This window comes from Numida meleagris, chromosome 1 (genome assembly GCF_002078875.1).
Source record: "Numida meleagris isolate 19003 breed g44 Domestic line chromosome 1, NumMel1.0, whole genome shotgun sequence".
In the NCBI taxonomy this organism is placed as follows: domain Eukaryota; kingdom Metazoa; phylum Chordata; class Aves; order Galliformes; family Numididae; genus Numida; species Numida meleagris.
In genome coordinates, this window is record NC_034409.1 from 24,882,595 (window position 1) to 24,906,161 (window position 23,567).

Genomic DNA, 23,567 nt, shown 5'->3' on the forward strand with positions numbered 1-23,567 from the left:
CCTGAGGCCTGGTGGCACTGTGCTGACTGCAGCTGTGCCCTCTGTGCCTGAGGAGTTCAGTTTGGACCCTTCACTACAAGAAAGACACTGAGGCCCTGGAGCATGCCCAGAGAAGGGCAACAAAGCTGTGAAGGGTCTTACAGGGAGCAGGTGGGGAAACTTCCAGCAGACTGGAGGAGTCTCAGGGGAGACCTCATCGCTCTCTATAACTGCCTGCAAAGAGGTTGTGGTGAGGTGGGGGTTGGTCTCTTCTCCCAGGTAAGAGGAATAGGACAATAGGTAATGGCCTTAAGTTGCACCAGGGGAGCTTCAGGTTTGATATTAAGAAAAATGAAAGAATAAGAGAAGAAGTTCTTAATTAAGAGAGTGGTGAGGTATTGGACCAGGCTGCCCAAGGAGGTAGTGGAGTCACTGCCCCTGGAGGTGCTCAGGAAACATGTAGCTGTGGCACAGATGAACATAGGTTATTGGGCATGGTGGTGATGGGCTGATGGATGGACTAGATGACCTTAGTGGTCTTTTCCAACCTTAATGATTCTGACTGTGAGTCCCCAAGGTGCTCCTGGGTTTTCTCTTCCAGGATTTTCACCTGCGCCTGACAACCAGAGGGAGAGTGATGCTCTGAGTGCAGCCACCCCAACCCCACGGGCTGAGCCTGAACCGGGGCATTTCCCTTTTAATGATGTTTTGTAGTGCTGGTTTTCGTTTGTTCCTTGTGCGTGCCCTCCTGTATCTGACCTCTGCAGTCGAGCTAACTGACCAAGCCGCGTGCAGGACTGGCGCAGGAGCAACGCAGACACGACGGCCCGGCGGGCGGTGCGTGCGGGCTCCGGCTCTGTCCCTGCCCACGGGCGGGGGGTGAGGGCGGCGGCCGCGCCCGGCGGGGCCGCAGCTGAGCAGATCGGGCAGGGCCGCGGGGCGGGAGCGGCTCCGCCTGATCGCTGCCATATGGGAGCGGCGGGGAGCGCCCGCGGGGCCTCGGCTCCAGGGCTGGGCGCAGTTCTGCCCCGCAATCCCGGCCCGGCCGCCCCCCGCAGCGGGACCTTCGCTCGCTGCCCGCGCCCCGCCTCCCCACCCACTCCCCGCGGGGTGCGAGGCTGCGGCTTCGCCCGGTGCCGGGGGCCCGCGCGTGTCCGCTGCCACCCGGAGGCGGCCGGAGTCGTCCCGGCAGCGGTGCACGGGGCGGCTGCGTGCGGGGTCATGGGGAAGCAGCCGCTCCTCGGAACTCCATCCTAATCAGAGGTGTTACCTCCTCCTCTCCCCAGTGTCTCTTGACATCATTTCATCCATCAGAGTTTCAGAGAAAAAAAAAAAAGCAGAACCCACCCAGTCAGCGCGCAGCCCACGCCGCCCCTCAGCGCTGCTGCGGCCGCGGGGAAGGGCCGGAGCGGGGCAGGGATGCGGGAGGGGCGCGGGGCGGCGCGGGGCGCAGCCGGAGGGGCGCGGAGCGGAGCCCGGAGCGCCCCCGACGCGGGGGGGCAGCGGTAGAGCCCCGCGGAGCGAAGGAAGGGCCCCGCGGCACCGCCGCCGCCCGGCGCTGTCCCATGGGATGTCCGCTGCCCCCCGCGAGTGCCCCGATGCGGAGCGCCGCGCCCCCGCCATGGCCTCGCTCTTCGGGATCTGGTGGTGGTCTCTTCCCCTCGTGTTGCTGTGGGCGACCCCGCGAGTCACCTCCTCGTGGTGGTAAGTGCGGCCGTCCCCCCTGTGCTCGCGGGGAAGGAGCAGTCAGGCTCAGCGCACCGGGCTCAGCCCACGCGTGGAGCCCTCCGCTGGGCCCCGGGTGGGGCGGGACGGCTCGGGCAGCACTGGGCGCGCCCCGAGCGGCGGATCGCGGCCGGGAACCGGCACCGAGCGCGTCCCCGCCGCTGGGACCGTCCGTGTCCGCGCCGTGTCCGTGTCCGCACGGGCGCTGTTTCTGGGGAACGCTTTTTGTGGTGCCGCTGAAATGTCACTCTTGGAAGTCGCGGCTTTAAGGATTTCACGATCATACGACTTAATGAAAATCCGCGGAAAGGACGTTTTCCTGGGTTTGGTCCCTTCAGAAGACACCTATCGCGGTTTGGGTTTGATAAAAGGCTCTTTCGGAGCATTTCAGGGCTTAATCGGGAACATCTGGGTGCAGATGATGTAATTTAATTTCTGTCCGGGCTGTTCTTTAAGTCTGAACTCCCGAAGTTATTAAACAAAAAACAGCCCCGAAGGTTTTTAAAGGGTTTCTCCCCAAAAAGTCGCAGCCGTGGGTCCGGAGCCAGAGTCGGAGCCGGGGGTAGCAGAGCAACGGAGCCCTTCCCAAACGCGGCCCCTCCCCGGCGCTTTGCCCCGCGGTCCGTTCCCCATCCCTTCCCCATCCCGCCCCACGCCCCTCCCGATGTCCCCGTGCACGCGGGGCTCCGGCCGAGTGCCCCCGGCGCTGCCCCTCCCGTTGCCTCCCGCAGGTACATGGGGGCCGTGGGCTCGTCGCGGGTGATGTGTGACAACGTGCCGGGCCTGGTGAGCCGGCAGCGGCAGCTGTGCCGGCGGCACCCCGAGGCCATGCTGTCCATCGGGCGCGGCGTGGCCGCCTGGACGGCCGAGTGCCAGCACCAGTTCCGGCGGCACCGCTGGGACTGCAGCGCCCTGGAGCGGGGGCAGCGCCTGCTCGGCCGCGTCCTGCAGCGCAGTGAGTGCGGGCGGGGGACGGGGCGCGGGCGGGCGGGGCTGGGGGTGCCCATCCGTGGGGGGACGGAGGCCGTGCTGGGAGGGGGCCCGGGCAGGTGGCACAGGCAAAGCACCCAAGTACTGCCACAACATAAATGGTCAGCGTTAATTCTGTGGTTATTCTATCAGTCTTAAGGCTGAAAGTGTCCGATTTCCCCCAGTATGAAATGATAGATAACACCGCAGACTCCTTGGGTTCATGCTGTGATAAAATTACCTAAGGGGCAGCTGTGGCTCGTTGATACCAGCCCTAGCTACCACAGGAAAAGGTGCTGCTCACTCCCTTTGTGCTAAAGATCTCTTTAAGTCTGAAAATGGTCCCTTACCGTAGAGTTGTGTCAACACAACCCAACTTTGTGCTGTAAATTGCTACATCCTTAAATAAACTTAAGCAATTATTGCCTTGGAATATGCACTGAGGAGTAGGCATAGTCTAGAAATACAGCTGGTCCTCGGTGTAACAAATTAATGTTGTTAGTGGGAGGGACATGTGCCCAGGCTGTGGCATGTGGAAGTCACCGCCGCTGGGCCTGGCCTGCCGGGGTGTCACACAGCCAGTGCTGCGGGTCACACCGAGCACGCTTGGACAAGTGAAGGCCTCCAGGCCTGGTGCTTCCTCATTTTCAGGAAAAAGAACACCAAAGGTTTCTCACTACTCCCTTTGAAATGAGTAAGATTACTCTAAGTGCCTCTGAAGAGGAAAAGCTGGCTTCAGAAGTTAGTTGCAGTATTTGGCAGCATAGATGCTGTTCCCATGTCCCTGTATAGTGATTTCCTAAGTACTCTCCAAACCAGCACTTTGCATATTTCTCTTAGCTGATGAAATGTGGCAGAAATACCAGCTGCCCTCTCCCTGCATCTCCACAGAACAACTGAGCCACGGAAGGATGGTCACCCATATCAGGAGCGAACTCCAACCCATATCGATGGGCTCATACCAGGGAGGGATCCAGCTCTGAGCTGTGGCCAGTTCTGACTCCAAGGAGCACGCCTCTGTGCAGTTTCAGCCCAGTTTAACCTGTAGCTCAGCGCACAGGCCGGGCTAACGGGCCGTGAGCTCGGCCAGCCACTCGCACCGAGCACCGCAGCCATGTGTAAGGCCTCCTTCTTGTTGCAGGCAGCCGGGAATCCGCGTTTGTCCACGCCATCTCCTCTGCTGGCGTTGTGTTCGCTATCACGAGGGCATGCAGCCAGGGAGAGCTGAAGTCCTGCTCCTGTGACCCTGAGAAGAAGGGCTCTGCCAGGGACAGCAAGGGCCGCTTCGACTGGGGCGGCTGCAGCGACAACATCGACTATGGCGTTAAGTTCGCCAGGGCCTTCGTGGATGCCAAGGAAAGGAAAGGGAAGGACGCCAGGGCGCTGATGAACCTCCACAACAACCGCGCAGGAAGGAAGGTGGGTGTCGTGGCCGTGCTCATGGGGCAGGGCAGGACCAGCTCTCACAGCAGCCTCAAGTCAGGAAAAGCATGGGGGGAGTGGGAGGGCAAGACGCCATTTTATCTGCTCTGAAGATTTGGGGTGGCAGGGCTCCCAGTACACCACGTGTTACTGCTCATCGGTGCCCCAGCAATTCCTTGTATAGGAACTGAGCGCAGGTACAGCCCTTGCAGGGTTAGGTGGATGGAGCTTTTGTTTTGAGTCTCATCCTTATGTATGGAAGAGTTCTACTACTTCTGGTTAATAAAAAATAGAAGATCCTGAAGGAGGCTGAAGAACAGGCTGGGCTATTAGAGAGCAAGTTCGAAATAGTACTGGAGAAAAAACAGCACCGACCATTCCTCTGCATGTATAGTAAACTGAAACAGAACGAGCAGAGAGAAAATATGACTTCACTTTTTAGAAAGCGGAAATCATAATACATTTCATTCCAAAGGACGTTGGCCTTGACCTGCTCTCAACAAAAACCCATCTCCATACGCTGCATGAAAATCCCACTGTTTAATTTCCACAGGAAGTTTTCAGCTGGCTGTTGCAGGTAGCAGGAGTGGTTGCAGGCACATTGGCTGCTGCTGGTGCAAGGCCTGGAGAATGTGTGCTCTGATATTTGGAGGTAGTGGTGATAAGCTGTGAGAGTAGTGCACGTGACTGGAATGTACTTTTTCATTATTCAGAATGTGTTCAAAATTCACTGCACTCGCAACATCCGAAATAACACAGGAAGGTATTTCATAGTGCTACACCAATCACTTCTGATATGAAGAGACTTCTCGCTTCTTGTCTTCTGATTTCCTTAGCACATATTGAGCAGGAAGTAATATGTTCATATCCTCATCTTTTTGTATTAAAAAGTTCCCTTAATATATTGTGAAAGTGTTTCACATTAACTAGCTCTTATTAGGAAGAAAAGATCAAATTTTCATTTATTAATTGCACTGAAAGCAGATGGTTATCCTAGTAGTTTTTTCTCCTTCAACATCTCTATTTCATGTGATTTCTACCAGCAGGTACAACTGATATGTAATGCCACCAGTTTGATAGGCACAGTTATGACAGTTATGATATGCACAGTGGGGAAAAAAAGAAAGCTGTTATGGCTGTCTTTATGGCAGTGTCCAAAAGAGATTGTAGTCTACAACACAAAGAAACACTTCATAGGGGTAATTTGGCTCCATGCTGTGAAGTGCTGTCTGTAATAGGTATCTTAGTAAGTTTAAAAGCATGTATATGCAAAGCAGTAGGACAGTATTGGTAAGCAGGTAGGCTTTTTATTCATTAAAAATTATCCTTTAGGGCCTGCTCCACAGGGAGCAGCACTGTTCTGTACCTGCAGTTGGGCAGTGTGGGTTCAGTTTGCAGCCCCTCACTGCCTCAGCCGCCCCCAGGACCGCACACAGGTGGGGGTCCAGCTCAGCTGCTTCTCACCCCCAGCACTGAGGCTGTGTCAATAGATTACTCTTAAAAGGAGACTGCTTGGGTCTTACTCATTCAGTAATACACTGAAAAGTATTTACAGTAATCTCGTAGGAATCATGCAAATTGTTTTGCCGTGTATCAGTACAGGGGCAGCACCGACAAAGCAAGCACTGAATCCTGATGTGCTTTGTCAGGTGTTGGAGGCCACAGACCACCAGCTTCCTTTAAAAGCAGCAGTAGTTCCTCAGATGATTAAAACCGAGCACACGCTTAAACCCCTGTCTGAGCAGAATCCCAGTCTTACTTGTTCTTTGAAGCAGTCACACGGATTAGAAAGAAAATTAGATGTGCTTTGTCTGTGTGACACATCCTCACTTTATTACCAGGCACCTGAATGGAGAGCACCACCCCGCTGTTCCTCAGTCTCACCTCTGATCTTGCGCCTTTTCTCTCTGTTATCTTCCTCCCATGGTGCTGTTCCTCATACAAACTCTAATATGTTCGTGAAATACAAACCCTTAAGGCATAACAGTTATAGATCAAACCTTTATCTTCAGAATTAAATTATTTATTGCATATGAACACATCTGTTGTTCCCTATCATCATACAGATAGCTTCTAGGTCTGAGATGAAGCTGAAAAGACTTTAATGACTTTAATGCTGCCCAGACATTAAATTAATGATGGCGATCTCTCCAGTGCAAACTAATTAAGGCCTTACTCTGTAATGTTTGTTTAAAGGTTTGTAAGCATTTTACAAATACCATATTTAAATTGCGTGCCCCGACCCAGGTATGACGCTTTGAAGTCTCTGCAAAACCATTTAATATGAAATGCTTATGAATTCCCAGGCAGTGTTTAAAGCACCACCTACTTTCGTGTAGGGATCTAGACACCGTGCCTAAGGGCTCTTTGAGGAAGTTAGACAATTCAGTTAGATTTTTCTCAGTAAACATAAACCTGATTGCATTAAATTTGTCATTAACAATGTAGCACTAAAAATCTCACAGTATTCTCAGTTCTTTTATTTCTATGCAATGAAACAAAAATATTCATAGCCACGAGCAGCTCCATGAAGCCCAAGTAGGGACGTGCAGCCTGGCGGTGCTTCAGCTTGAGCAACAGTGACGTGAGGCACCTTCGCCTATCGGGGCTGAGCAATTGTGTCCCTTACCCAGATTGTTTCCCATTGTTGGTGCTGTGTCTGTCATTACTGTGTGCTCTAGGTCTCTGGGATGACCGACAGGAGGGGGGAGGCGAGGAAACCCCGGAGGATGGTGTGGTTGAGAGAAGCAAGCAGAGCAGACCAGCCCTGTCGGATGACTTGGTGCTACCAGTGGGTGTCACTACAGACCGTGGTTTCAAGGCCCACTGCAAGCCTGGCATGACAGGATCAATGGAAAGGGATTGAGAAGCTTCGATTACAGTTTGTTTTACCTGTGTATATTTTACTGCGTTTCTAAACAGGCCGTGAAGCGGTTTTTGAAACAGGAGTGCAAATGTCACGGTGTGAGTGGATCATGCACTCTAAGGACCTGTTGGCTGGCCATGGCAGACTTTAGGAAAACAGGAGATTATCTGTGGAAGAAATACAATGGAGCGATTCAGGTGGTCATGAATCAAGATGGCACGGGTTTCACTGTGGCTAATAAGAGATTTAAGAAGCCAACTAAGAATGACCTGGTATACTTTGAAAGCTCTCCAGACTACTGTATCAGGGACAGGGATGTAGGTAAGCCTCTATCATTACACGTGAATGGTTTTATTTCAGACCTTTGTACTTTGCAGGTCAAAAAACATTATTATTGAGTGTGTATATATACATATATATATCCATGCATACAACCAGCAGGAAACAGGAAGGAAGATGTTCTGGAAGAATGGCTCTGTACAAGATCCATAGCTCCTCAATGTCCCTAGATGTGCGATAGCCAGTTGTTCTGATGTAATTCAGCAGTTTCTTCCAGGTGCTGAGGAGTCCTGGAGACTCTGCAGGGCAGAGGTTGTCCTTAGGACAAGTTGGAGTTGTGCTTTGGAGGCCGGCCCAGACCGCATAGCCTCCAGAGCCACCCAGTGTCTCTGCAGCAGAGCCAAGTCCTGTGGTGTCCCCATGGTGCCCCCTCCAGTTAACACCGCTTCTTTTCCACGTTGTTATGCTGCTGCTGTACACTCCCAAGAGATGGCTGTCCTTTATTTGCTCCTTCCCTGCAGCATCTTGCTGCAGACACACCTCTCCCGCAGGCAGGAGGCCAGCATCTGTGCGCACTGCTCACACCAGCCTGCTCTGCGGCGCAGGTGGCTGAAGCGATGCAGGTCGGTGGGGCACAGCATGCTGCATCAGGTCACACTGTGGTTATTCCTTTCTTGGAGTCGGCATCGGCTCACTCTGTAGCAGCTATCGTATTTTCTGTAGAGTCATACCAGCCCCGGTGGGAAGAGGTGGAGTTCCAGGGCTGCTGTTAGCACTGAAGTGTTCTGCTTTTGGAGATTTCCATGGACACTCGTAACAATGCAGGGTTCGAGGCACTGCCGAGCAGTGCTAATCATGCCAACAGCTCCTGACCAGTGTGCAGTATTTCCTGATGTGGCAATTAACAATGAGCAACTGAATAACAGAAATGTGGAGAAGAGAGCCAGGCTGAGTAATGTATGAAAGATGCTGTGGAACTAATTAATATGTTGTATAAAGTACCAGAGTGCACCCTCTATGACACATCCATAAGAGTATCTGGATAGCAATGCGGCTTAGCTCTTTTTGGCATCGCTGTGTATTTACAATCCAAGTTTACTTGGAATAAGCATTGCAAAACAACTGTACTTAAATAAGAACAATATGTGAAATCCTGGTCATGTACTATTGAGTTCAGCAAACCCAGAATTTCATCCAGTACGCTTATGTTGTGCACTGTTCCTGGTTAGTTAAGTAGTCAAGGTAACTTTAAAAGTTATTTATGGTTTTTGCAGGTGGTGCTTATTACCTGCACAAGAGCATGTTGTTCCTTGGGTAGTGACCAGTACCGTAAAGTCTGATACTTTAATCCAAGTGAATAAATGGGCATATTGTGGCATTGTGCAGAGACTAGGATTTACCCAGAACTTTATTTCTTTGCACACTAGGTTGTATTTGATACTCATTGCTTAAAGCTGCTTGTTTCATTGTAAAGTCTGTGATTTCTTTCCCCTTAAACGGAGAGCCAGCGCGCAACCCACTTCTATGTCAGGCAGCCATGTAACAGCCTTTGCAGTAAGCCTAATGCGGCGCTGTCAGCTGCTGGTGGAGGATGCTGCGTGTGTGTCGAGGCGCTGCTCCCTGCTCCCCGCCCGCAGCCTGGCATACGCTCCCACTCCTCTCCAGGTAACGCTCGTGATGAGGCGTTGCTCCGCCGCGCAGCAGCCTGGAAGAGCGCGGGTTTGGAGAGCTGCAGTAAGCCTTCAGTGGGAACAGGACCAGTGCTGTGGGATTGCCTGCTACTCTCGTGGAGCAAGGAAAGATAAACACAAGCTGATCCGAGTTCAGCAGAGATAACATCAGCAGCTGAGCAGCATTTTTTCTCGATTAGTTTTATTTTGCCCCGTTGAGCACTCCAGAGCATTAGCCCTGCTAAATGATTGGAGGTTAAGTGAAATGAGATTATGGAAGTTTGAGTTTGGAAATACTCGGGCAGCACCTCAGTGTCAGCTAAGTATAATACCCCAGTACTTTGTTTTACCCTTCAATATAGTTCTGCCTCTGGGGAATTCCAGCAATGTAATGCTTCAGAAAAGCTGTGTACCTAGAGATTGATAGAACTGGGGCTGAGGGAAGGATTCCCAGAGCACGTTTCGTGAAGCATCGCAACTCAACAGCTTCACAAACTGTGAAATGACAGAGCCAGTATTCTCTGTGGCTTGGGTGTGTTAACGCATAAACCCCAGTGAATGAAAGGTGCTCTGGAGTTGTATCATCAGTGATCCATCCAAAAATCCCCATGTCTCACCTCCTCCTGTTGGAGCTTGCAGCTTTGGCTGTTTGCTGGTGGCAGGCAGCCACTGAGGGTGCTGTCACTGCATACACCCCATAGTCTGTCTGGGGGAGGCACTGGAACATACGTACATGATTCACCCCCACATAGGGAAAAATGTTGAGTTATTACTTCTTTCCTAGAAGGAGGAGTCATTGCTTTCAGGAGGGAGGTAATTTGTGGAAACCACTACTAGCAGCTCACTTTATAGCAAGAGAGCATAACAAGCCAACCACCTCTATCTAGCATTAAGATTTCAAGACTTTTAGAAAAGGACCAAAGGAAGATTTGCAAAAGTGTTCAGAATCCACTTGATACTGGTTGTGTGGAAGCCAAAACAATTTTTGCCCATCTATATATTTTTTAATCATAATTCGCTAGAAGCAGAGGTTGAACATCCCAGAGGGCTTTTAAAAACCTTATGGTGAACTTTTATATTTTGACACACTTTGCATGGGCTTCCCTTATATTAACATAAACTGCCAGCTGCCAAACTCAATAAAAGCATCCCAGGACTGTACAGGGCGAGACTTGTTAGAGATGATGATGCTGTAAAAGGAAGTAGAGGGGAGGTTACGCCGATGGCAGTCCAGGTGCAGCATGTACTGGCTTTCCTCAAACACGTAGCTTCACCCCAGAAGTGCTCTAAAGCTTTCTCTGTCTGCTTGTAAGCTTCTGGTAAAAACATTTTAATTTTTAAAACGTTGCTATTTAACCATGTGTGCAGGCAAGGATGATTGGAAACTGTAGCAAATTGGTCACATTTTGAACAAATAGGTGCAAAAATAGAAAATGCTTTGGGAATAAATGCATAAGCAGCCGTAGGATAGGCATGACCAATTTACTGACAGATCCTTTAGAAGGGGCTGTTGTTTGTGGAGGCTATTAAAGCTGTGTAACATGTTCCTGTAAAAAAAAATAAAATAGTTGAGATCCGAGTTAGCTGACATCTCTAAGTTAGATGTGATGGCAGTATTGCACTGGAGAGCAGGGGTTGACTTATTGCAAATGTTTTGGTAGCAGCAAGGCGTTGGCCGAGTGAAGGTGGTGGTGGGGCGAGGGACGGGTCATGTCCGTGTGCAGGTGGTCTGAGGTAGTCTCTCAGGACCTGCTGGAAACCCATGTGAGATGTACCTCAGGCTGCTCTGGGTCATCCACAGGTCTCTGCAGACGCTCGTTTGGTCACAGTTTGGTGCTTTCAAAGCCAGCATTGCTGCCTCTGCCTGCACGTGAGGTGGAGGTGGGCCAGGAAACTGGTGACAATGTCCCGTGTCCCCAGCAAGCAGCTGTGTCTGAGGACTCCTTCACAGAGTTACTTTCGTGTTATTTTTTTCCCTTATTGCTTCACATAAGCCGTTTGCTGCATCGTTGAGAGGAATAAGGAAGGCCAAGTTTGAAGCGAAAGAGAAACACAAAATTAAATTGCAGCCTGGAAAGTATTGGCACTGGCAAGATGTGTTAGCACTTCAAGTATGTAACTCATGGAGGGAAACCAACACTGATCTATGTTAGACACTTTTCACTAAGGTTATCCCTACACACTCAGTCCCCGTGTGACTACTTGGCCTGCATCTCCCAATTTACGGACTGAGAACATATGGGGCGAAGTCCCAGCCCGTGGGGCTGATGCTGAGCTCGCAATGACTTCAGTCAGAGCAAGGGCCAGCCCTGAGGGCTGAGGAGACGCCAGCAAACTTGGGATCCTCCTGGGCCTGGGGGACCAAGACAACCGGCAATGGCTGCAGAGAGAGAAGGCTGCTCAAGAAAATGACTGTGCAAATCAGGAAGAAAGGAAGGGTTTGATGTACACGCCATAGTGCTGGCAGTGCTCAGAGCTGTGGGTTTGTTGGCATGTACGATGTGTATCGGCATGGCAGTTCTGAAACTCAAACTGAAAACAAAGAGGTTGCACTAAAACTTTCTGCAAGTTAGAACAATTTCCTTCTTCTCACGTAGTTCGGAGGTGCATGGTAGGTAGCAGGGTGAGACCAGAAAATGCTGACTTCTTTTGTTTAGTTCTCTGTGTTGTCCTCCTCACCTGAGTGCCTGAGCATTTCCAGGGGTGCAGTGTGACTGCTCTGTCAGCTCTTGCTCATTTTCTGCTTTGTGAAGGGAATGTTTCTTATGTGTGCATATGTTGAAGGTGAACTGAGTTTGGCAAGGGCAAGGCAAGCTAAATTTGCGTGTTGAATATTGTCAGAGAGCTGAGATGTCTGTTTGTCCCAAGAGGGGGAGCCCTGCGTGGGATGCTCCATGCCCTGGTTCCCCCAGTGGGGTGAGTACCCAAGAACTGTTCTTGGGCTCAGGCAGAGCCACAGGAATGCTGAAAAGGCTCTTTGAACTTCTCAGAAATGTTGGTCTTGCTCAGGAGCTAAGCCTCTCTGTGCACTATTTTGTCTTTTGCCACATTCTGTGGATAATCAGTCTCCTCCCCTAGTAGCACAGTAGATGTTTGTTTTGTATTGTGGGTGACATCAGATGATACTGACTTTTGACTATCTGTTAGGGAGTGAAATCATTTTCTTGTTGAAGTCAGTACAAAACTCCCATTGAAATCAGTGGGAGTTTCCCATTCAGGTTCTCTTTGGCTGCTGTGCATTTCCCCAGACATCTGGAAACCAGAACTTCTGGGCTGGGAAATAACCTGTGTGTTGGCTGAGGAATGCTGCTCACCTTCCCGGGAAGGCTCCCGCACCTCATCACAGCCATTCGTATTGTATCACCTGACCTTATGCAGGGGTTGGTGTGAGGCCTTCCTCCCATCGCAGAACACCAGGCAGTTTGAAATCTAATCCAAATCGTGGTTATTACGGATTGTTGTCCTCCATGTGCCACATCACACAGCCTGGGCACCCCAGGACTTTGGTACTGGGCCCCATCAGCGTAGTACACCCACATGCATGGGCAGCTGAGTGGCCGGAGCATGCGAGAATTCAAAACAAATTCCTAATACAAACATCAGTCACACTTGTCAAGAGCTTGGCCTTTGTGGCTGTTTTGTCTGAGTGGAGAACGGAGGACAAGGCCCTGCAAACACTTTTATTCAGTTAAGGGCATTCTGCTCAGTCTGGGATGCGATGGATTATTCCATGGGTATGGGCACAGGTGTTCCAACTGTTTGCATTGCCTCGTGGATCAAGTTGGTAGTCTGAATGCAGGCTTGATTGGTTTCTGCCACTGGCTTCCTATGTGACCATGAGCAGGTCACGCAGCTCTGTGTCCTTCCAGGTCCTTGGCCATGCCCAAATCAGTGGCACCAGAGCCTTGAGAAGTGCAGAACAATACCTGAAAACAGGACCTGGGAAAGTGAGGGTTGGGACTGGTGGTACCTGATTCCTCCTCCTCCCTTAGGTTCCCAATTGAAATCCAGGCTCCTGTATAGATGGTAGGGATGGGACACTGGGAGCTGCTGCTGTTTGCTGGTGTAAACTTACCTGGTGCAGCCTGTCACTAGTTTCCATGTCAATGCTAGGTATTTCCTCAAACAGAAGGAAGTGCTGGGCAGAGCTGGGCAGGCTGGGACAGGGCTGAACTGGGGCTGGCAGAGCTCAGCCAGGCAAAGCAGCCTGAACTAGGGACAGGGCACATAGTCCTGCATTCAGCTTCCTCCACCCTGAGGGAGCACTTCAGCTCAGGGCTGGCCAAAGCAGCAAGCTGGAGGAGGGTCTTGGCCGGGTGAGCATCTGGAACAGCAGTTGAAGCCTGTCCTGATTAGATATAAAAAGAGCAAAATTTCCAATACCATGGCTAAGAGCTAAATTGCCCACACTGTCCTCGTCATGCATTGGTCAGGTGGAAAATGGCAGAAGAGAAGGTGGCTTCACTCACATGTGTGAGGTCACTTGCTGCCTGTGTGCTGTGGTGATGAGACACGGGACCTGATGTCTGCCTGGTGCTGGGGACAGGGGAGGACAGGAGAACCTGGGGGAGAGTGCATGCTGCTGTGTGCTGAAGTGCTTCATACAGCACTTGGTGGGATGGTGGGACATCGTTCCATAAGTACACCATGGGGAGAAATGACAGAAAATAGGAATTAATGCAGCTGGGATTCCTAATAATTACAAATTACAGATTGGGTTTTTAGTATTTAAGATTGATTTGCTGTCCTACTTCACACAGATTTGAATTACTGTCTCCATGCATTTTATTCTTTAGAAAGGAGGAATTTTCATGTACACCTGTGAAATAACATACTAGTAACAAAACTGAGCAGATATGCTTTGTAAAATGTTCCCAGTTAATTTAGTGATCGTAGTCAGTATGGAGGGGATTCCATTTTGGCCAAGAACAGACAAATGTAGCTATTCTCTGGTCTAAAGACTATTCCAGAGCAATGTTCATTTTAAGGCTGCATCAGAAGTTCACTGGTAATACTAATACCTAAGAAATTAGGTTAGGCAAAGAGGTTTTCAGGTGGATAATGATCTGCTGAGAGCTGTGGCATAGACCCTGTAGTGTTCTCTGAAGTAAATTTGCATCAGCTGAGCACCAACTCCTGTGTGGCACAGCAGCCCTCAGGCAGGAATGCCTTGAGGAGGTGACTGCAGCCATTTTGTGCCACGTGGATGTGGGCAGAGGTGTCCCAGCACTCAGGAGATGCAGAGAACAGCAGGCCGTCTCCCTGCCCTCCTCCTGCCCGCAGCAGATCAGTTTCTTCTAATCTAGGGGCTGTGAACCACAGCCGTGGTGCCAGGTGTTCCGGGTGCTGTGGTTCTGCTGACTTTAACCTCAGCAGCAAGGTCACCACCCACATGTCCCTCACAGCCACCAGCTACAGCAGTTCTGGGCCCAGCAGCCCTCCACTGCCCACCCAGCACTGCTCTGTGGGCCCATCAGCTGCAGAACAGAGCCTGGTGGGAGCCCTGTGCTGCACAGCCCTGGCATTCCCAGGATCAGGCAGAGCCCTGCAATATTTGGTTGCTTGTACTCCTCCTCTCCAAAACGCATTTCCAGAAATCAGGCTGCCCAAAATTTTTTTTGCCAGTTTTACCCTAATACAAGCATTTCTCATTTGACATATAATTGCCAGTGATGTGATGTTGGAGGACCAAATGCACTGCAGAATATGTTTCCTCTTCTTATTTTCATGCTGTTTGTCCTTCCCGGGACTCCCCCTGCCTTTTCATGTGACCCCTGCCTCTCTCCTGCAGGCTCTCCAGGGACAGCTGGCCGGGTGTGCAACCAGACGTCCCGCGGCATGGACAGCTGTGAGGTGATGTGCTGCGGCCGCGGCTACGACACGTCTCGTGTCAGCAGGATGACCAAGTGCGAGTGCAAGTTCCACTGGTGCTGCGCGGTGCGCTGCCAGGACTGCCTGGAGGAGGTGGACATCCACACGTGCAAGGCGCCCAAGGCTGCGGGCTGGGCCTCCCGGACATGACGTGTGGTGCTAGTGCCCTTCCTGGTCCGCGCAGGGAATACTTCTGAGGCCTTTGCTACATTTACGCCAGTTTTGTCTTTCATAACACAGAAGCTGGCCAATAATCATGCCAAATTTGCAGCATTCACTACACGTTTCCGCATGACCGTGCTGTTGTACAGCTTGTGTGGACCGACGCCGTGCTGAAGGAGCTGCCACTGCTGGGCCTCCAAGCCAACACAGACTCCCATCTCCTCACAGTGAGCCCTTGCTGCTGCCAGAAGCATGGCAAGGCCCCAGGATGAGGCCTGTCCTGCCAGGCCTCCTGCTACCATGGCTGTGGCTGCCTCCGGAGGACCTGCTGCCAGTCACAGCCGCACCCTGGACACTGAGCCTCGGGGGCTGCAGGGCTGGGCACTGATCAGGGACCCCTCTGTGGAAAGCTTTGAGGCCAGGATGATTCCAGGACTCCGTTGGAGATGATTTTGTCCATCTACCCAACACGGAGCCGTGTGTGTGCTGCGGGGCCCTCTGGGCCATGAGCTGTGCTGGGCAGAGACTGGCCCACAGCAAAAAGCAGAGAACAGGAAATGCATTCAACCGCAACAGTCTCATCTGCTATTAAAGAGTGAAAGCAAATGCCTTAGGTATATATTTGTGACAACATGCCTTGAGAGCTTGTTAAAGGTCATTAATATTAACCACTGATCTGAAGGATCAAAGAAAAGGGATTTGTTTCTGAGCCCAATGACGTCTGGAAACAGGATGCTGAACTACGTAGGGATGGGGTTTCCTATTTGTCATCTACCTAATAAACAGGAAAACGTGCAGAAAGCTGGTGGAGAAGGCAATGCCTTGTCTTAATAATTGGGCTTCATTCTACAGAGCCTATCAGCTCTTATGTTGTTTTAAATTTAATAAACCTATTCAGTGTGCTCAAACTGATACTTACGGTTCAGACGGGGACTTCCCAGTGAGGCTTTCTCCAAGTCCACACTGCACAAACTCGCAGCTGATGAGGAGCATGTCGGCCTTTGATGGTGGCAGTGGCAGGCTGCCCAGGCCCGTGTCCGGCCCGGCTCAGCACAAGAAACCAAGCGCGAGCAGTGGGTGCAGGTGACGAGGCCTTGAGGCCGTGGCCTCGCTGGAGAGGCGCTGGGGGCTGTTGTGGATGGAGATCATGTCTCTGGGTACAAACCGAGTGCTGCCGAGAACAGCCCTGCCAGCGTGCCATCCACAATGTGTTACACACACACACGCATCCAATGAGATATACACACCCCAGTGTACACTCTATAGTCAGTGGTTCTGGTATTGGCCTCATTACTGGAAACTCTGGCTCTAGGTTGGACAGGCAAAATTCCACACCTGATTTTATTTAGAGGTCAGTCCCAAGGAGAACTTTTATTAAAATGTCGTTGTGAAATTGAATCTGTGTGGAGTTTGTAGTCTGAGCAAAGCCTCGCACTTAAAGAACCTAGAAGCAGTACAGTATCTGTGTGTGTGCCAGGTGTTTTGAAAGATTCAGGGATCTTTTGAGTGGTGTACAAATTCAGGAGGTAATTATGCTGAAAGTATTTCGATATTCTGGAAAAAAAGGGAGCCTCAGTTCTGTGAGGGAACTTGTCCTGGGAAGTCAAATAAAAGAGAATGAACTCAGCCTCACCTGCTTCTTAACTTCATCCTTTGGTTCGTAGTATCGTTAAGGCTGGAAAGGACCTCTAGGATCATCTAGTCCAAGCGCTCACCCACCACCAACAGCGGGAGAATGCACCTGAATTCTGCGGCCCCTCGTAAAGTGTTCTGGAGTCATTGTGTTAAAGGTGCCAGAAACTTCATTCTGGCAGAAGACACTCTGGGAAGCCGGAGCAAGGCTGACAAAATGCATCAACCTTCTCCTTACAGGGAAGCATGGCTTAGACGCACATCTTGTTACTTAAGCCTTCATTTCACCCATACAAGAAAAGATGTAGAAATCATAGAATGGTTTGGGTTGGAAGGGACCTTTAACATCATCTAGTTCCAATCCCCCTGCTAGAGGCAGGGACAGCTCCCACTTGGCCAGGTTGCTCAAAGCCCAGTCCAGCCTGGCCTTGAGTGCCTCCAGGGAATGGGCAAATAATGAATAAATAATGAAATAACAAATTTGTAGATAGAATGACCTTTATAAACACTTTTTTTTTGGTCTGATTTGGGGCTTTTAACTTGCTTTCATCTTAGAGGGTATTTTAAACTTCTTGGAAACTGCACTTCCTGAACCCCCGACGCGATGGCTGCTGTCACCGTGTGGGCTGCTCACCACCAGAAGCACTTCTGCTGCCTCTTCCACAAAGAGAGCACTCCTGGGAGCTTCTGCCATTTCAGAGTGGGAAGAAGAGTCCATGCAAATATTTCTAATGCACCTCCTCAGCTTTCATCTCATTGAAAAAAAGGAGGAAAAAAAAATCAAAGCAAATGAAATAATCCTATACAAATTGATTCACGTATTTACTCATGAAGGAAAAAGTGCTGTTGTTAGACGATAGATACCTTAGTGCCAGAAAAAATGTTAGCTGATGCAAAAGCATTTTTGTTTAAATACGCGATCCGATTTCCCTGAGGAGGTTCCTGTTAATTCTGGTGCAAGAAGCCGGAGTCCAGCAGTGCTCTGGGATGCTGCTGGCCAGCCGAGCACTGGGGGACTGCTCACCTCTGCTGCTGTATTCCCAGCGTTCTCTTTTGCTCTGTGCAGGTTGCACGAGGTTGTCTTTAAGGTGAAAAAAACAACACATGGGGATTATGACCATTCTGAGTTACAAGCCCCTCTCCGTAAATCTGCAAAGTAAAGATTCAGGTGAGTTATTGCCTGAGCCAGAAGTCAGAGTGCTCCTCTCTGCACTAAGGCAGAGGCTTCCATCTCATCAGAAGCGCAGACTGGGCCCTCCTCTGATCTGAGCTCAGCTGAGCTCCCCAGCAGCAGAGCCCCAGGCTGCAGCCTCTGCCCAGTGGCAAAGAACCCCCTGTCTGACTGCCTGGTCTCAGCTGCCTTGGTGCTTTAAGCTGTGAGTTCTAAAAGTGCTTTCTCATTACCTGAGTTGTGGTGCAGCAGATACCCCACACACGTTTAAGCCCACAAAGCACGATGTGAGCTTTGAAGAAGAAGCCAAAAGACAGCGGTGCTGCAATACACAAAAGTTTATTTTTGTTTGTCTTTTCTGAAGGCAAAATATAATAGAACCTAACATCAATGAATTTTGTACAACGAAACTGTTTTTATATGAGAACAGACAATCCATGAAGAGTTTTTCAGTCTTAGAACTGCTTCCCTTTTTTATCATGCTTTCTTGTGGTCAACACAAAGTTGGCACAGCAGATGTCGTGGCAGTCAGTCGGCGGCTGCTCCCTCAGATCCTCGTCAGCTGGTGCCACAGGCTGGAGGGCAGGATGCTTTCTACTTTTTCCATCACAAAATTTAAAGGGGCAAAGAGGGTGCTGAGAAACTGCAAAGAAAGCAGACACACATTCAGATCAGAATCCTGGAGACGACACTCCTCAAGAGAAAGCTGCCCAACGCGACAAGCTCTTGCTGTTTGCTTCTGTAAAACCCTCTAAGCACGATAAAAAATAATTCAAGCATAAAGCCCTTCTGCCAAATTCTGAGCCTTGCGCACCTACAGATGTCTGGGTTTTGCAGTCAGGCAAGAAAAAGCCCCATTTTCACAAACATCAAAGCGATGAACTAGAAAAATCCCCACACATCTCACATCCCAGGCTCAGGCTCACGCCGAAGCCACTGAAAACTCAGCCCCAAACCCACTGAGGCACAAGAGAAAGGCTTTCCCATCACTGCAGAATTTGTCATGACCTGCCAGAGACAAAATGCGTCTTCAGGTTTAAAATGGTTCACTGAGGCATCATGAACTGGAATTTATCTCCATGTCCTCCTCCTACTGCGGTACAGGGTCAGTAACTTTGGAAGAAGTTTCAATATACAAATATCACGGCAGACATGACAAAATCAAGTGAATAAAGGCCATTTTAGCACAGGCAATACATAATGACTGTGCTTTACACAAATTCTAATTCCACTGTACATATTACATACAGCTATTTTTGGGCTCTATGCATGCATGAGAGCACAAAACTATGTGCAATGTCGGCCACCTCGAGACTGAGCACAGGCCAAAGCCAGTTCCCAACACACAGTCACACAAACCTATTTGGTTTTTGTGAAATACAGAAAATACCAATTTGCAGTAACGTAAGTCTGGCACGCGGTGATGATATTACTTCTGTGAAATGCTTTTGGGATTGGCGAGCATAAGAGAAAGAATAATTCTGACCTATTAAAACACAGTTTAATGCTGCGTGTAATGCACTGCATAGTGATGAGTACCAACCGCACTGAATAGGTAACTCAGTGCTCATAACCACAGCAACAGCCAGCACGCTCCTCGTTTAGTTCTTTAGGAAACAAGTTACTAATGAAAATACCTTCCCTAAAACTGAAAGGGAAGAGCTACGGCTGGCAAACCCCTGCTGTTCTGTTCTGATACAGCTGCATTTCAAAGAGATGTCTGCCATGATTTTCTGCCATCTCATGCACTTTTCCCAGAGCAGATAGCAGAATGAGCCTTCCGAGTTCAAGCCTTCTTGTGAGTCACTGAGTGAATGTCGCACGCTCTTCCCATGTAAAAGAAAAGCTAATCTGCTGTTTGTGGTGATTTATCATGATGGAGATCCACCTAAATCAATTCACTATACCTGCTAACTGACATACCAACTGTGTCCATGCAGGCTCAGAGACCTTGAGTAATCCAGCCAATTTTACGCACACAACACAGCCCACATTTTGATTCTGTCTGCGCTTACGTTACTAGTTAGAAGCTTTGGATGCTCTGACAGGCAGAACTCAACAGGCACATACAGAGTCTTCTGTTCTGTTAACACCAATGGCAGCTGTTCTTACACACAAACGAAGCAGATCCTCCTAGTCTGACTCTACTCTTAAAATGGCCTCGGAGCCTGCAGGCTCCACACAACTCAGAGACAACTGCGAGCACAGCACAGTGTCACTTCTCACACCTCTGTCTGGTTGCACTCAGCGACCACAGGCAGGTGAGTTAAGCCCACACAAACACACTGCCGAGTCTTGTCAGTTCCAGTAGCCCACTGCCTGTTGTAGGCACATGAAGAACAAAACCTCATCACGCTGCCAGCTCGACAGACACCCTTAGTTCAGAACACAGGGCTGAAAAGCATAGGGACAAGTGCAACAGGCCATGAACTGTGCCAATATCAGGAAGCTGAAGATTACACTGAGAGAGCCCCAAACAAGGGTCACACGTCGCAAGACTCCAGGAGAAAAGAAAAATGTTTAACAAAGAAGTTTAAGAACACATGCCTGAATTACAGAGTTACTGTCCACTAAATGCATAGGTACACACTTAAGAAACAGGAGAAAGTAATAACGTTTCAGCTAAGTTTCAGCACTTTTTGATGACAGAAGTGGTACCTTTTGCTACAGCTTACCTTACTGCCTGTTTTCTGGAACTAATGAAACAAAACTCTTCACACAAGAACTAGTGCTGTATCAGACATCTGTTAGCCACAAGCCTGAGGTACAGAAGTCCTAGCTCACTTGCACAGGGAGCCTTTGACTTTGAGAAAGTATTTAAAATCTGGAATTTTCCAAAGCTGTTCCGCCTTGTTTTCTTCACCCCTAAACCCACAAAATCAAAAGCACCAGAGACACAAGACCTACATCAGATACAAATATGTTTGAGAAAATATATTATTGCAGAGGATAATCTGCATTTGTTGAAGGAGGAGACAGCATTTTGATCATTCGGCAGCTTTTCAAGAAATTGATGTTTTTTCATATCCTAGAATATCCTACCAGGGCAATGATGTTCTTGGCTTCGCAATGAGAAAAGCAAGTTTTAGCACAATTCACGGCCTTTCCCCCTCAGTCTCCAACTCTTACTAATCCTTGGTGGATTATAAAAGCAGAATTAGCACAGAGTTCCTTGGATGTAGTTAAGAAAAGTTACATAAGAAATACTGAGATTATTTTTTTCATGGCAGTTTGGGGAAAGAATGCGAATTTCCCCTCGTTAGTGGGAAGCTTGTTTTTCTTGTGTTTCTGCTTGTATGAAGAGTTTCTACTGCACTGGAAAGCATGGCACCTCTACACCAAAGAGGAGTTCTGCAAACCATGATGTTGGTTTTACTGGATTATGTAAGAAACAACGATATTACTTTCTCCAACCAAGACCTTTTTGGCAAAATCACATGAGATCCAACCTAACTCATGAACCATGTAAACCAAAGAAGAAAGACAGCAGTGTGCTTTACTGATTAGTCCCCTGAACAGTTGCTCTGTGTCCTCCTGCTCACACATTTCAGGATGCTTTATTTATACCATACCAAATACACAGATGCTTAGTACTCAGCAATACCTACTGCAGCTTTTCCTGTATCTGTGCCTTTATTTACCAGAAGAGAGGAGCAGCAGAGAATACTCACCGCTTTTGCGAAGACCCCCATAAGCTCTGGGAACTGATGTGTCAGGAGAGCCAGCATGGCTGTGAAAGAACATAGGCCAGCAGTGAAGAGGATGAAGAAGGGAAGCTCTTTCTTGGGGTAAACTGAAACTTCATGAAATGCTGCAAGAAAAAAAAAGAAGAATGCATTGTGTGTAAAAAAACCCAACATTCTTACCTGGCTTAAACAGCCACAGTCATGGCTAACGTTATGTGACTGATGTTTTAATTAGGATAGCCTATCAGATCTCAGCGTCCCACTGTCCTTTTAATTACACGCAATTAAAGGCTGTGGACAGGTATGTGGAACAAATCTAGCAGGTCTGCGTCTGCCACAGTATGTGAGACCCTTCCCTGCTCAAAACCAAGACATTCTGCAGTGAAATGCATTTCCTGTGCCACAAGAGCAAAACACGACACTCTGTGTACATTGTTAAAAGAGTCCCTTGCTTCGAGTGTTTGAAAAGGAAAATGAGTTCTGCATCTAGAAAGAGTGCTGAGCTATTCTGCATGACTTTGTCACTCCTAAATCTCCTGACGCTCCACCCTCCCCAGCTCAGTATCCCTCTGAGTAAAGCAGGCAAAACACTCTAAGAGGTGTTGCTATAATTAGGGTGATTATAATGGGGTGGGGAGACGCTGTCGGTTGCCAAGCGTTTCTGCGTAGTATCAGTGAGAATGTACTGGGAAGGAGAGCCCCGCAATGGGCGGATTGCAGCCCAGTGACTCTCACCTTGCCTTCACACTCACACAGGCTCATTAAAAGTGGCAACACATCTTTTAGCCCAAAGCAGAGAGGTCATGACTGAAAGACTACAAAGAGTGCAAATGCCCTCAAAACTGGCGTTCACAGCAGAAGCAGACTTGTACTTTTTTTCAGAAAAAGCTTTCTCTGTATTGATTCATCCCAGCAGAGAACGAGAGTGAGGAATCTCCTTCCTCGGATCAACTCTTCTTTATCCCCTCTGCCCTTGTGTGCGTCCCATGCATGCTCACACAAAGTCCCACTGACTTCAGTGAGAAAACATGTGGGAATGAAGTGTAACTGCTTGCAAGAGTGACTGCTTTGCCTCTTCCTCTGCATTCCTGTGCTTCACTGCAGGCGCTGCAAACAGTCCCATTAGCTGGCTCTGTAACACTTGCTGAGGGCCGGGTCTGTCCTTATAGCCGCATCTTGCCGAGCACCGGGAACTCTGCTGGCGCATTGCTAATCCACACCACAAATGGATATGACAAATGACTGAGGGAATTTCACATCCATCTCTACTGAATGGCGCACACATCATTACACGTAGAGAATCCTTTCTTGTTATTTCGGATTGCTTTTCAGAAGACGTCAAAATAACTTGTCAGAGTAAGGGCTGTGCTAATGATCCAGCCGTCCTCAGGCAGGTTTGATCTTGCCTTGGAATGTGAGTAGCTAATATGCCTACACAAGACTAACAGTGCTGTGCAGCCCTGCTCTTGGTGTGATGTGATGTTTTCCTAGGTAAACAACCAGACACATTTTCTACCATCTTGACAAGGGAGAAGTAGCAAGATCTAACAGATTTATACCTCCTCGGTAATCTCACTCCCAATCTCCACACTGCTGACAACAATAAGGATAGCTAATCATTATGAACCACGGCCTGAAACTGCCTTTTAAACAACTGCGCGAGCTCCAGAGGTTTGCTGTCACCTGACTGCTCTAATCCAACATATCTGATTTTAAAAACATGGGGAGCAATCAGTAGCGCAAAATTCAGGCAAGCAATTCCTTGATGTCAACGATAAGAAGAGAAAAGTTGAACATACACGGTAGTAGTTCTCTATCTGCAGTTTCTGTACAAATAGGGTAAGGGTAGAAAAGATGTCCTTTTTCCAGTGGATAGGGGATCATTCTGAAAGCTGGAAAGAAAACACTGTGCATGAGTGACTGTGAGCGTGGTACACACCGGAGACATTTAATTGTAATTACACTTTTGAAAAACAAACACAGAAAAAAAAATATTTGTCTGCAATCAATCAGTGTATATATTGCTTAACTAAATGTCAGAATATAAACCTACATTCAGCTTTTAATCCCAAAGGCACGTTTTCTTTTATTCTTGGGAGTGTAAAGTGAGACCGTGTTACAGGTGCATCCATAAA

The 23,567-nt window shown here is 49.0% G+C and overlaps 2 protein-coding genes across 6 annotated transcripts in view; one reads left to right on the forward strand and one right to left on the reverse strand.

Moving 5' to 3' along the window:
• Positions 1,127-16,555, forward strand: WNT2 (Wnt family member 2). The gene is made up of 5 exons (XM_021384863.1): positions 1,127-1,683; positions 2,436-2,659; positions 3,815-4,092; positions 7,018-7,282; positions 14,702-16,555. Exons 1-5 carry the CDS (start codon positions 1,550-1,552, stop codon positions 14,929-14,931), a joined length of 1,131 nt encoding a protein of 376 aa, XP_021240538.1. The 5' UTR covers positions 1,127-1,549; the 3' UTR covers positions 14,932-16,555.
• The window catches only part of ST7 (suppression of tumorigenicity 7), a 137,836-nt gene continuing 132,335 nt past the window's right edge, over positions 18,067-23,567 (reverse strand). For all 5 annotated transcript variants that reach the window (XM_021384864.1, XM_021384867.1, XM_021384868.1 and 2 more), the window contains exons 13-15: positions 23,232-23,324; positions 21,418-21,557; positions 18,067-18,389 (exon numbers count right to left, since the gene is read on the reverse strand). In XM_021384864.1, the coding sequence (XP_021240539.1) occupies positions 18,294-18,389; positions 21,418-21,557; positions 23,232-23,324 (329 nt within the window). In that variant the 3' untranslated portion in view covers positions 18,067-18,293. The remainder of the gene's footprint in view (positions 18,390-21,417; positions 21,558-23,231; positions 23,325-23,567) is intronic.

Coding starts and splice junctions, on each gene's coding strand:
- WNT2 (XM_021384863.1), top strand. CDS start 1,550: ATGTCCGCTGCCCCCCGCGAGTGCCCCGATGCGGAGCGCCGCGCCCCC. Junction 1,684..2,435: donor CGAGTCACCTCCTCGTGGTG/GTAAGTGCGGCC, acceptor TGCCTCCCGCAG/GTACATGGGGGCCGTGGGCT. Junction 4,093..7,017: donor ACAACCGCGCAGGAAGGAAG/GTGGGTGTCGTG, acceptor GTTTCTAAACAG/GCCGTGAAGCGGTTTTTGAA.